This window comes from Ovis aries, chromosome 1 (assembly GCF_016772045.2).
Source record: "Ovis aries strain OAR_USU_Benz2616 breed Rambouillet chromosome 1, ARS-UI_Ramb_v3.0, whole genome shotgun sequence".
Classification (NCBI taxonomy): domain Eukaryota; kingdom Metazoa; phylum Chordata; class Mammalia; order Artiodactyla; family Bovidae; genus Ovis; species Ovis aries.
This window is the reverse complement of record NC_056054.1, coordinates 112,756,221-112,769,238: the sequence shown is the minus strand read 5'-3', so window position 1 is coordinate 112,769,238 and position 13,018 is coordinate 112,756,221. Positions and strand designations below refer to the sequence as shown.

General features: G+C 42.7%; 2 protein-coding genes across 9 annotated transcripts in view; one reads left to right on the top strand and one right to left on the bottom strand.

The window, feature by feature from the left end:
* The window catches only part of CFAP126 (cilia and flagella associated protein 126), a 28,189-nt gene extending 24,430 nt beyond the window's left edge, over positions 1–3,759 (top strand). For all 8 annotated transcript variants that reach the window (XM_060415506.1, XM_060415510.1, XM_004002700.6 and 5 more), the window contains 4 exons: positions 1,451–1,513; positions 1,708–1,788; positions 2,278–2,454; positions 2,829–3,759. In XM_060415506.1, the coding sequence (XP_060271489.1) occupies positions 1,451–1,513; positions 1,708–1,788; positions 2,278–2,454; positions 2,829–3,095 (588 nt within the window). In that variant the 3' untranslated portion in view covers positions 3,096–3,759. The remainder of the gene's footprint in view (positions 1–1,450; positions 1,514–1,707; positions 1,789–2,277; positions 2,455–2,828) is intronic.
* Positions 3,760–5,512: 1,753 nt separating this feature from the next.
* The window catches only part of SDHC (succinate dehydrogenase complex subunit C), a 30,405-nt gene continuing 22,899 nt past the window's right edge, over positions 5,513–13,018 (bottom strand). The window contains exons 5-6 of the mRNA XM_004002697.4: positions 12,293–12,456; positions 5,513–6,378 (exon numbers count right to left, since the gene is read on the bottom strand). Of these exons, the coding sequence (XP_004002746.1) occupies positions 6,274–6,378; positions 12,293–12,456 (269 nt within the window). The 3' untranslated portion in view covers positions 5,513–6,273. The remainder of the gene's footprint in view (positions 6,379–12,292; positions 12,457–13,018) is intronic.

Here is a 13,018-nt window from a genome sequence, read left to right as displayed (position 1 = left end):
AGACAAAAAAAAAAAAAAAAAAGTGCTATGTGATAGTTGTTTTTTTTTTTTTTTTTAACCTCCTTGGCTCTCAGGGGAGGGAGGGCCCAAAGTACAAGTCATAAGTATTTCTGGGTCAAGTTTGTAGGCTCTAACCTAGAAGTCAGCAAATTTTTTTCTGAAAAGGGCCAGAGAGGAAATATTTTAGCCTCTGTGGGCCAAGTGATAAAATCAAAGATACTATATAGGTATGAGAGAAAACATTTTCCATAAAATTTTTGACAAAATTCAAAATATAATAACAGTATAATTTTTTATATTATTAATGAAAAGAATGAAATTCTTATAGGATGAGAAAATATTTTTGCTTAATTGGGATATAAATTTAGTGTTCCCTTTTATCAAATCAACTGCAAATTTTCATCTATTAAGAACAGTTCTTAGCTTTCTCAGGCCATCTCAAAACAGACAGGAGGATGGATTTGGCCCATGGGCCAGAGTTTGCTGACCCTGGTCTAGACCAGCACTATAATAAAAAGATAATGTGAATCACAGATGTAACTTCAAATTTTTAGTAGCTGCATGCTGCTGTTGCTGCTGTCACCTCAGTCGTGTCCGACTCTCTGTGACCCCACAGATGGCAGCCCACCAGGCTCCGCCATCCCTGGGATTCTCCAGGCAAGAACACAGGAGTGGGTTGCCATTTCCTTCTCCAATGCATGAAAGTGAAAAGTGAAAGTGAAGTCACTCAGTCGTGTCTGACTCTTCGCAACCCCATGGACCGCAGCCTACCAGGCTCCTCCATCCATGGGATTTTCCAGACAAGAGTACTGGAGTGGGTTGGTAGCTACATGAGAAACATTTAAAAGAAAAAGTTAATTTTAATAATATATTTAATTTAGCCTGGTAAGTCCAAAATATTTCTAACATTTAATCAATATTTTAAATTATAATTAGATGTTTCACATTCCCTTTTTTTGGTACTAAATCTTCAAAATCCAGTATTCTTTATATAGCTGACCCTTGAACAAGGCAGGGATTAGGGCACAGATCCCCACACAATTGAAAATCTGCATCTAACTTAACAGTCAGCCCTCCATATCCAGGGTTCCACATTCACAGATTCAACCAACTATTGATCATGTAGTAATATAGTACATATTTTTTGAAAAAAATCTGTAAGTTAACTTGCATAGTTCAAACCCATGATGTTCAAGGGCTGGCTGTACATACAAAGCACCTCAATTTGGACTGGTCACATTTCCAGGGCTCAAGAGCCACACATGGCTAGTGGCTTCATGTTGGACAGCACACAGACAAAACGACTTACGTCCTCTCTGCAGTGAGTTAAAAGCTTACTTAGCATGGTTGTTCATTCCTTTGGTCTTCAAATCTAAAGAACTGTGTCTACCTATCATTTCCTGGGCTTGGGACCTTTGAGTCTCAGGGATTCTTATCTTTCTCTCCACAGTACGAAAAACCTTTCTCACCCAAGTATCTGCAGAACTGGTCTCTTGCAAAGCCAACAAAAGAGGTATTCCAGCTTCAGTGCACCCTCTTTACGTCATACTCTGTGTAATTCACTGGCACCTAAACTCTTTCAGCATTCTTTGCATTCCCATAGCCTCCTCTCCCTCAGCCCTTAATTCAAATTTAAGCCGTACAGATACTTTCTCCCACTTTTCCACTCCATCTTCACAAGCACTTTTCTCTCTACCTCTACCCCAGAGGATTTCGTCCCATGAAGGCTACACTCAGATTATTGCCAATGATCGTGGTCATCTGTTGCCTTCAGTGCCCCGTTCCAAGGTGAGACATTCATCTCCATTCTCATCTAGAAAGTTAAAGAACCAAGGCATAGACCTGGAGTAACAGAGGGAAGACTTGTAATCTCCTGCAGGCACTACTTGGAAGATTAAAGTGCAACCTAATTCACATTGTAACAAGAGTGCTCCCAAACTTCCAGCCAACAGGATAAGTTTAACACCCAGAACTCCTTAAATTGATGAATGATTGGTATAAAATGAACACCTTCAGGTGATAATATTTATATAGTGGGTACCCGGCCAAACTTAGGCGAAGGATGTAGAATTTAAGCCAGTGGAGGTAAAGGGGATTAAAAAATTAGGGCAACCTAAATGAGAAAGGGGAAGAGATTGGGGAAGTTATGCTTTCAATCTTGTTTCGTGACAATCCCAAAGGTAAAAAGATGCAACTAACAAACAGAACAGACCTGCCAATAGGCCAGTTACTGTGAGTGAGAAGCCCTGTTGAGGAATCCCGTCTTTTTCCATTTAGGCAAGTCCTTGGGGCTCCTTCATGGGCACCTGGCAAATGCCTCTGAAGGTACCCCCTGCTCGGGCAACCCTGACCTCCCGTACAGCTGCTGGTGCTGCCTCCCTCACCAAATGGATACAGAAAAATCCTGATTTACTTAAGGCCTCCAATGGGTTGCGTCCTGAAATCTTCGGCAAGGTATCTTATTTCTCCCACTTAACCTCAATCCTATTTGCTTTTCAACCTCAGAAATGTCTATTGTTATACTACCACAATCCCAGCAGGGGGAACCTTTAACCAATTCTGTCTTATCCTGTGTAGTCCTTAAGCAACCTCTGGGGCCTGAAGTGATAAGCTAAGCACATCTTATCCACCCCACCCATCTCCTCCTTCACACAGTACAAAATGATCTGATCTCAAAGGGGAGGTTAATGGTTACCAATTTAACTCATATTTGAAACCTGACTTCTTGCCAATGGGATGGGGAGAAGGGGATTTAGAATTGAGATGGATTGAGAATGATCCAGGCCTAACTGGAAACATAATCGTCTTTTCTGTTCTACCCCTGACAGCCCCATGATCCAGACAGTCAGAAGCAGCTCAGGAAGTCTATCACAAAGACTGTACAACAAGCACCAAGTCCCACCATAATCCCAAACTCCCCAGCCTCAAATCTCAATTCCCCAGATCAACTCCAAAGCTCACATCCCTCTGCAGGTCACACTCCAGGTCCCCAAAGCCCACTCTACTCTCCAAAGTGCCCACCTGGCAGCCCGTGTTTGCCCCACGCAGGCCGTAATCTAGCTGAGGTCCAGAAATGCAAACCTGCAACTCCGTAAGGGACTAAGGTACCAAGTGGCTTGAGGAAGACCCCCCCCTAATCAGAGAAATTACAGATGGGAATAAAGGCAAATTTGTAAAATAAACTTTTTTTGTTATTGGAATATAGTTGCTTTACAATTTTGTGTTAGTAACACTGTATGTTGAATCTTTTACTGACTTGAAATTTTTGTCTTCAGCTCTTTAGGTAGGAGGTAGATGGGAACCCCCCACCTCACTCCCCCAAGGTAAAGCGATTGGAGATTCATTCCCTATAAACTGAAACTCCACTCCAAGACAATAGCAGGACAATTAAGGGAGGAGGCTGGGCCCTGTTCAAACTACTTATTTCTCACTCTGGGAGTCAGACCTCCCCAACCACACATGCGCAGAAAGGCTCCTTGCAGGCAAAGCAGGGAGCAATGTCAAGGGATGCTCTACCCATAACGCCTCTTCAGTAGAATCCACCTTGGCTAAGAGATGTGTGCACTCACCTGAGAGAATCCTGATATACCACATATGGACTGTGAACCAGACAAAAATGATTGGCTAAAGGACACTAACAAGAAATAACTCATAATTCAAACCGCTTCAAGGGCGCAAGTCTGGGATAGTCTGCCTGTGTGCCTATCCACATGTATTATACTCTTTTTCCTCTTAATAAATACCTTACTTGCTTCACTACTTTCTTTGTGGGAGTTCTTTTCTGCAAAGTCAAGAGGCCAGGGCCCTTGCCACTGACCACTGGTCTCGTAGCTAGGATTTGGTGCTTTCACTGCTGCGGCCCAGCCTCAATCTCTGGCTGGGATACCAAGCCCTGCTCTAAGCTGCTGCAGGCCAAGGCCACCCCAGGTCACCCTGGCCGCCTCTTTTAACCCATAATTAGAAGGGTTGGAGGAAATAAATACCCCCCTCACTTTTCACCCCGAGCATGAACTACAACTTCAAAGTCAGAAGTACAACCATTTAGAGTAGAGCAGGTGTACGTGCACTTGGAGGTGGGGAAGAAAAGCAACAGGATGCCAGGCTAAGAGACATGACCCTTGTCTAACAGATCATATCTGATATGAGAGAACACACAGGGGAACTAAGAGTGGTAAAAGCAAAACTTAAGCAAAAATACAAATGTAACTTGAAAACTGAAGCTACAGAAGTGATGAGACAAAGAAAAAGGGCAACAGGCAAGTAAAGTTGAGGCAGAATTACATACATGACCACTCTGCCCCTCCCCTGACCCAAGCACCTGAATGATTTAAGCCACCAAAAAAGTCCCCTATCCATTTCCCAGCCTCTCATTTCTGTTTGTCTTTATCCCTGTTCTGCAACTTCCTGGCACTGGCTGTTACATTTAATGCACTTGCCAAACCTTTCCCAGTTCTAATACCCTTGTGTGCATGGATGCCTCACTCTGAGGACAAGTACAGAGGACACGTGGTGTGCACTGGAAAGCGTGTTAGTCGCTCAGTCCTGTCCAATTCTTTGCGACTCCGTGGACTGAAGCCCACCAGGCTCCTCTGTCCATGGGATTCTCCAGGCAAGAATACTGGAATGGGTTAGCATGCCCTTCTCCAGGGGACCTTTCCGACCCATGGACTGAACGCAGGTCTCCTGCATGGCAGGCAGATTCTTTATTGTTTAGGCCACAAGGGAAGCCCTTGGTGTGTGCTGGAGAAGGCTCTGAAGACTTCTCGGAGCCAGTATAGCAAAAAGGGAGACGTGATCATCACTTAAAGCCAAGGAGTACTGGGAGCTGGGATGAAGACTGATGAGGCAGCCAAGCAAGGTCTTCCTCTCTAACTGACACCAATCACAGGCACTGCTACTTCTCTCCAACCCAAAGCTTTAACTGGCTGGTGAGCAACTCAGAGTGACACACTAAGGAGATCAGTCACCCCAGCATTTCTAGAGACCACCAAAACAGCACTCCCGCCACAGGGAGCTAGGGACCCGAAAGCCTGGCCTATATGGATTAGGAAAGTAGCAAGTTTTCTCCTAACACCATAACTGTCTGCCAGGTTTCCAACAATCTCTTTCTACCCTCCACTCTCCCCTCCCCTGATTTACATACTTAGCTCATGGTCCCTTGGCCATCCCCTCCATTGTTCCACTGGATTCTAACTTGCTGAACTGTACCTTGGGGCTTATAATCCGTTCTCAGTGGGATTCTGGAGTTTATAACAAACTAAAAGCTCTCCACAGCTTAACTTCCTTTCTCCTGCTTTCTTCTCTGAGGTTTCTGCATATTAAATCCCTAGCTACTTTCGTTTGATTCCCTGATAATTTTTCCAGTGCTCACTTAAAAGGACAATTTGCTTCCCTCCTGAGGAAGGTAGGATTGGGAGACGCAAGCACCTGAGAGGAGGAGACCAGAGGGAGACCAGACGGGGCAGGGAGGAAACTGGCTCCTCCTCCCCAGTTCTCAAAGTATCAACGAGAGTCAAAGGCAAAATAATAATTTTAATTCAGTTTCAGAAAAAGATGTCACGTGATTCTGGATTAGAAAACATGACAGTAAGAGGTTTGGTTTTTCTGGAAACACAAGGAAAAGAAATAACCCGTAATGGAGTCAACAATAATTTTCTGGATTTTCTTCTTGCATCAAAATCTATATATCTTCTCCCCAAGACCTGCTCCAAGAGCCAACTTAACTCTTTTTATCTCCTGCTAGCTGGGACAGTCTAATTCTCCTCCACCCCCACCCCCTCTCCTTCCAGTCACATTGTGTGGGTGCTAAAGACCCTGGGCTCTGACCAATGGACAGAATTGTCCTTTGAGCCAGCAACCCACAGGCAGTGGCACCCGAATCCCCACTCCCAGTCCCCATGGCAGAGGCCACAGAGCTGGCATTGTTTCCACTGTCTCAGGAAGAAGGAGCCAAAGGCTGACCCTCAGCATAAATCAAGGCCTAACATGGAGAGAGAAAGAAGGCTCCCAAGCCCAGAGTAGGCTGCAAGCCGGGGGCAAGAAAGGGGAGTTTTTGCAGTCATTCCATCCTTAAAAATAAGGGGAAAACTGGACCCTTTTCCACCGTTATGGTTCTGTAAGGTACTCTACTGCTGAGCTCCAAGGGGATCTGCAAGCAAAGAAGGGTCTAAACAAACGAGAGTAACTTTGCCCTGGCCAAAGACAAGAGTAACAAACAGGAAGACAGGTCAATGTGATAATTTGTAGGATGATGACACTGGGAACTTCAGCTCTTCACATGGCTGCCAGCCCTACAGAGGACAACACAGTAAGAACCAGGACAGCCACTCCAGACTGGTGTAGCTGGGAAATCGTCAGGCCTTTTCCTAGGTCCCACATCTGTAAAAATAAGAAAAAAAAATTTCAGCAATCAGGGTCCTGGTCACTCTCATAGCTCCTTTCTCAGAAAAGAACTCAACTTAGAAACAGGTAATTTCTCTCAGCATGATTCTAGAGAAAAGCACTTCTCCCTTATTTGTGACCTTCACCCTCCTTGAAACCCACAATACAGTACCTGCCACCCTCTTATCCCAATGACAGTAAAGGGAATTGATCCTCAGTCCCTATATGTAAGAACTTTCAGACTAAATAGATAAAACTTTCCCTTGTGACAACAAAACCAGATCAAGGTTTTCCGAAGTGTGTTTCTCCAAAAACTAGTTTCTCAGAATGTTAAAAGGCGATACATGTGGGAAAAAAAAGTTCTGAGGTCAAATAAATTTGGCAACTGTTTAAATACAAGACTTCTCAAACAATTTACTAATGCACACTATTAATCTCCAAAATGGGGATATAATACATGGTTTTTTAGATATAGTCAACCTCTGAATCCTCTTTGGGAAGCAACATTTGTCCATTGGACAAATATTGGACTAGTATTTTTTTACAAAATACTCTTTGGGGAATTCCCTGGTGGTCCAGCGGTTAAGACTCCACATTTTAAATGCAGGCGGTTCAATCCCTGGTGGGGAAATAATCCCACATGACTCAAGGCATGGCCAAAGAAAACACTACTCTTGGGATCTAGACTCAATTTTGTTTTGACTGGTGACATGCCCCCACCACTAAGAAATATCTTTTTGGTTAGTACCCAATGTCTGTGTATATATATTTTATATATAAAAGCTCATGAAACAATATGCAATATTTATCAACACCTTCTGTGTTATATTCTGTATGGTATATTCTATTTAAAGTTCTTTTTTGTTGGTAGCAACCCACTAAATACATTTTCTACCCACTGAGTCAAAAAACACAGTTTTAAAAACACTGATTTAGACTCTCTTGTGCCCTAGGGATATCAACGTATCGTATTCTAAAAGCTCTCCTAGGGCAAAAGCAGAGTCTTCAGGTTTCACACTTTCCACACATGACTGCATCAACACAAATAAGCCCACACTTAAAGAATGCTTCAGAGAAAAATTAGAGCCTGGAAGAAACTCAAGATGAGAAGATGTCCCTACCTCAGGTGTCAAACAGCTTCTACCTAGATAAGATTAGGAGTCAAAAAGATAAACAGTTGCTTGCTTATAAAAGAACAGTGCAGTTCAGTTGCTCAGTCGAGTCCAACTCTTTGCAGCCCCATGGCCTGCAGGATGCCAGGCCTCCCTGTCCATCACCAACTACCAAAGCTTGCTCAAACTCATATCCATCAAGTCAGTGATGCCATCCAACCATCTCATCCTCTGTCGTCCCCTTCTCCCACCTTCAATCTTTTTCAGCATCAGGGTGGGAAATGAGTCAGTTCTTCGCATCAGGTGGCCCCAAGTATTGGAGTTTCAGCTTCAGGATTACTCCTTTCAATGAATATTCAGGAATGACTTCCTTTATGATAGACTGGTTGGATCTCCTTTCAGTCCAAGGGACTCTCAAGAGTCTTCTCCAACACCACAGTTCAAAAGCATCAATTATTTAGTGCTCAGCTTTCTTTATGGTCCAACTCTCACATCTATACACGACTATTGGAAAAACCATAGCTTCGACTAGACAGACCTTTGTTGGGGAAGTAATGTCTCTACTTTTTAATATGCTGTCTAGGTTGGTCATAGCTTTTCTTCCAAGGAGCAAGCATCTTTTAATTTCATGGCAGCAGTCACCATCTGCAGTGATTCTGGAGCCCAAGAAAATAGCCTCTAACTGTTTCCACTGTTTCCCCATCTATTTGTCATGAAGTGATGGGATCAGATGCCATGATCTTAGTTTTCTGAACATTGAGTTTTAAGCCAGCTTCTTCACTCTTTTCTTTCACTTTCATCAAGAGGCTCTTTAGTTCCTCTTCACTTTCTGCCATAGGAGTGGTGTCATCTGCCTGTCTGAGGTTACTGATGTTTCTCCCAGAAATTCTGATTCCAGCTTGTGCTTCATCCAGCCCAGCATTTCACATGATGTACTCTACATATAAGTTAAATAAACAGGGCGACAATATACAGCTGTGACATACTCCTTCTACAATTTGGAACCAGTCTATTGTTCATGTCTGATTCTAACTATTGTTTCTTGACCTGCATGCAGATTTCTCAGGAGGCCGGTCAAGTGGTCTGGTATTCCCATCTCTTTCAGAATTTTCCACAGTTTGCTGTGATCCACACAAAGACTTTGACATAGTCAATGAAGCAGAAGTAGATGTTTTTCTGGAACTCTCTCGCTTTTTTGATGATCCAATGGATGTTGGCAATTTGATCTCTGGTTCCCCTGCCTTTCCTAAATCCAGTTTGAACATCTGGAAGTTCTTGGTTCATGTACTACTGAAGCCTGGCTTGGAGAATTTTGAGCATTACTTTGCTTGCGTGTGAGATGAATGCAATTGTGCAGTAATTTGAACGTTCTTTGGCATTGCCTTTCTTGTGGATTGGAATGAAAACTGACCTTTTCCAGTCCTGTGGCCACTGCTGAGTTTTCCAAATTTGCTGGCATATTGAGTACAGCCCTTTCACAGCATCATCTTTTAGGATTTTAAGTAGCCCAACTATTCCATCACCTGCACTAGCTTTGTTGATAGTGATGCTTCCTAAGGCCCACTTGACTTTGCACTCCAGGATGTCTGGCACTAGGTGAGTGATCACACCATCGTGGTTATCTGGGTCATGAAGATCCCTTTTGTACAGTTCTCCTGTGTATTCTTGCCACCTCTTCTTAATATCTTCTGCTTCTGTTAGGTCCACATGGTTTCTGTCCTTTATTGTGCTCATCTTTGCATGAATGTTCCCCTGGTATCTCCAATTTTCTTGAAGAGATCAAGATCTCTAGCCTTTCCCAGTCTATTGTTTTCCTCTATATCTTTGCACTGATCATTTAGGCTTTCTTATCTCTTCTTGCTATTCTTTGGAGCTCTGCATTCAGATGGGTATATCTTTCCTTTTCTCCTTTGCCTTTAGCTTCTCTTCTTTTCTCAGCTATTTGTAAGGCCTCCCCAGACAGCCATTTTGCTTTTTTGCATTTCTTTTCCTTGGGGATGGTCTTGATCCCTGTCTCCTGTACTATGTCATGAATCTCCATCCATAGTTCATCAGGCACTCTGTCTTATCAGATCTAGTCCCTTAAATCTATTTCTCACTTCCACTGTATAATCATGGGGATTTGATTTAGGTCATACCTGAATGGTCTAGTGGTTTTCCCACTTTCTTCAATTAAAGTCTGAATTTGGTAATGAGTTCATAATCTGAGCCACAGTCAGCTCCCGGTCTTGTGTTTGCTGACTGTATAGAGCTTCTCCATCTTTGGCTGCAAAGAATAGAATCAATCTGATTTTGGTATTGACCATCTGGCGATGTCCATGTGTAGAGTCTTCTCTTAAGTTATTGGAAGAAGGTGTTTGCTATGACCAGTGCGTTCTCTTGACAAAACTCTGTTAGCCTTTGCCCTGCTTCATTTTGTACTCCAAGGCCAAATTTGCCTATTACTCAAAGTATCTCTTCAATTCCTACTTTTGCATTCCAGTCCCCTATGATGAAAAGGACATCTTTTTCGTGTGTTAATTCTAGAAGGTCTTGTAGGTCTTCATAGAACGGTTCAACTTCAGCTTCTTCAGCATTACTGGTTGGGGCATAGACTTGGATTACTGTGATACTGAATGGTTTGCCTTGGAAATGAAGAGATCATTCTGTCATTTTTGAGACTGCATCCAAGTACTGCATTTCGGACTCTTTGGTTGACATGAGGGCTATTCCATTTCTTCTAAGGGATTCTTGCCCACAGTAGGAAGTATAATGGTCATTTGAATTAAATTCACCCATTCCAGTCCATTTTAGTTCACTGATTCCTGAAATGTCGATCTTTACTTTTGCCATCTCCTGTTTGACCACTTCTAATTTACCTTGATTCATGGACCTAACAGTCCAGTATTGTTCTTTACAGCAACGGACTTTACTTCCATCACCAGTCTCACCTACAGCTGGGTGTTGTTTTTGCTTTGGCTCTGTCTCTTCATTCTTTCTGGAGTTATTTCTACCCTCTTCTCCAGTAGCGTATTGGGCACCTACCAACCTGGGGAGTTCATCTTTCAGTGTCATATCTTTTTGCCTTTTCATACTATTCATGGGGCACAATGTTTCAAAAAAATAAAGGTACAATGCTTTACAGAAAAGTTGAGTCCTACTGGGTGGTGGTGATAGGGGGATATTCTCTAGCATATCAGAGACCCTGTCACTTCCTACTCTCTTTCATCAATTCTACCCTCCACTCCATTAGATTTTTTTTTTCTTTTAATGTAAGGGTAGATACGCATTTACATGAATATGAATATACAGGGAAAGTTCTGGATGTGATCTTGGAGAGACAGCAGTGAGCAGTCCTAGAGAAAGATCTTAGCTCTCTTCCCAGGAACTGAACCTGGATAGCCTGGATGAAAACCAGGAATCCTAGCCACCAGACCACCAGGGGATAGAGCCTTGTTAGATCTTCTGGCAGCACAACTGTCAAGCTCAGAGTGCAAGAACTATGGACTGTCACAAAGAACAAAATCCTGTCCCACACTCAGAGCTAGGACTTGCTAGAAGAACAAACAAAAGCAGATTTAAGGGCTTAAGAAAAGCCCTGACTGAGTTCTGACATTTTATAAAATCTCTTCCCCTTCCCTCCTCCCACTCTGAGACAAAAGCAAATATATGGCAAGTCCCCGCCTGAGCCAGGATGCCAACAGAGGAAGCTGATCAGCTGATTTTATTGGAGAGCTTTGTTCCGTGGAATAAGAAGTCATTAATGGAAATGCTCTCCCTCTCTCTCCCCTTCCCCTGAGGGAAGTGAAGTCATTTTGAATCAAACTGAACACTGCCCCAGGGAACAGTTATAGATACACTTAATTTAATAGGTCATTTAGTCTCTCACTTTTCTGATTCCATTAAACTGTCTATTGGACCAGACTAAAATTCACAAAGTGCTTGTCTCTAAGCTCTAATGTGGAAGTTACAAAAGGTCAAATTAAGGCAACAACATCCAACTAACAGATGGCTCAGGGTGAGAGAGAATGGAAAAGGATAAAGAAGGAAGCTGTAATTATCTTCCTGACAAAGGAAGCAAGACCAGGGGTAGGGAGACCACAAAATATCAACCTTAAAGTGCTGTAGGAGAGATTGATCCCTGAGCTGGGGCAGGTTTGATTCCTTAAAAAAAAGAAGGGGACACCAGTTTGAACTGACCCCAAGCTCATGTAGGAGGCAACTTGGACAGAGTTTAGGCTGTCAAAAGATTTCTAAACCCAATACTGAGATCCTAGAGACTCGGTTTCTTGTTGAAGCTGGTCCTATTCTAATAGTTCAAAACAAATAAAAAACAAAAGCAGTTAATATAATCCAATATCAAGTTAATAATAATCAGTATACTTGACTCCAGATTTGTCACTCTGACTTGATGGGAAGATTAAGACTGAAAGCAGTAACTAGTTCATAAATGAACCTCCAATGTCTACAACAGTGCCTGACATAACAGGTAACAATTTCTGTCTGATAAATATGCCTTCTATGCCAGATATGTGGCCTGGCTTCAGGGGTCTCTTTTAGTAATGACCCTCTTAAAACTGGAAGAGTTCACGGAGACCCTGAAAGCATCTGCCAGGTCTATGTCCAGTGCACAGCTACATCACCAGCTGTGCTGCCTGGCAGGGCCCAAGCAATCTAGTTTAGCTTTGTCCAAGAGGCCCTTGAGCAAACATCCAGCACAACTAACTTTAAGAACAGTACTAAACCCAAACCAGGGACGAGAATCCTGAGCCTCTCCATTCCTTTCACCTAGAAAATGTACAGGTCTGCAATTAACTTACCAAGTGTCGGATCCCATTCCAGGTGTGATACATGAGAGGGAAGACAAGTGCAAATTTGGCTGTGTGGATCAGTGCTGGCCCCAAACACAGGGACTTCACAAATTCCAAATGAGACTCAAAGCTCCCAGGGACCAAGAGGGCCGACAAGCCAAAAAGAGAGACTCCTGAGGAGAAACAAAGTAAGCCCATCACAGCGGTCCATCAGCTACAACCAATAAAACACATAAAACTTGTTTCTATGACAGCCCCTAGCACTTCACACAATTCTAAACCAATTTAAAATGGGGAAGATTTAAACTAATGTTCACATGTGTAGGAGAAAGGTTCCATGGAATCTGACTCCAGTCTGTTAAATTTACAATATATATTTTAGCATCTTAATCCTCATCCAACATTGCCCTCCATAAAAACTTTACCCACCACTTTAGACGTCACCTCTGCTGTATCTGTATCATCTCAGTAAGAAAAAATAAAAACAGTATACTCAGTTCAAGGAAAAGACTGAAAAAAAATTTTTTTAATCAATCAAATCTCTACCCACAAAAATTTAACTCAAAATGAATCAGAGACCTAAATGTAAGACTCAAAACCTTAAAGCCAAAAAAAAAACAGGAGTAAATCTTTAGGACTTTGGATCAGCAGTGGTTTCTTAGATACGACACCAAACCAGAAGCAACAAACTGGAGTTCATCAAAACTAAACACCTTTTGGGGCCATCCATTTCTC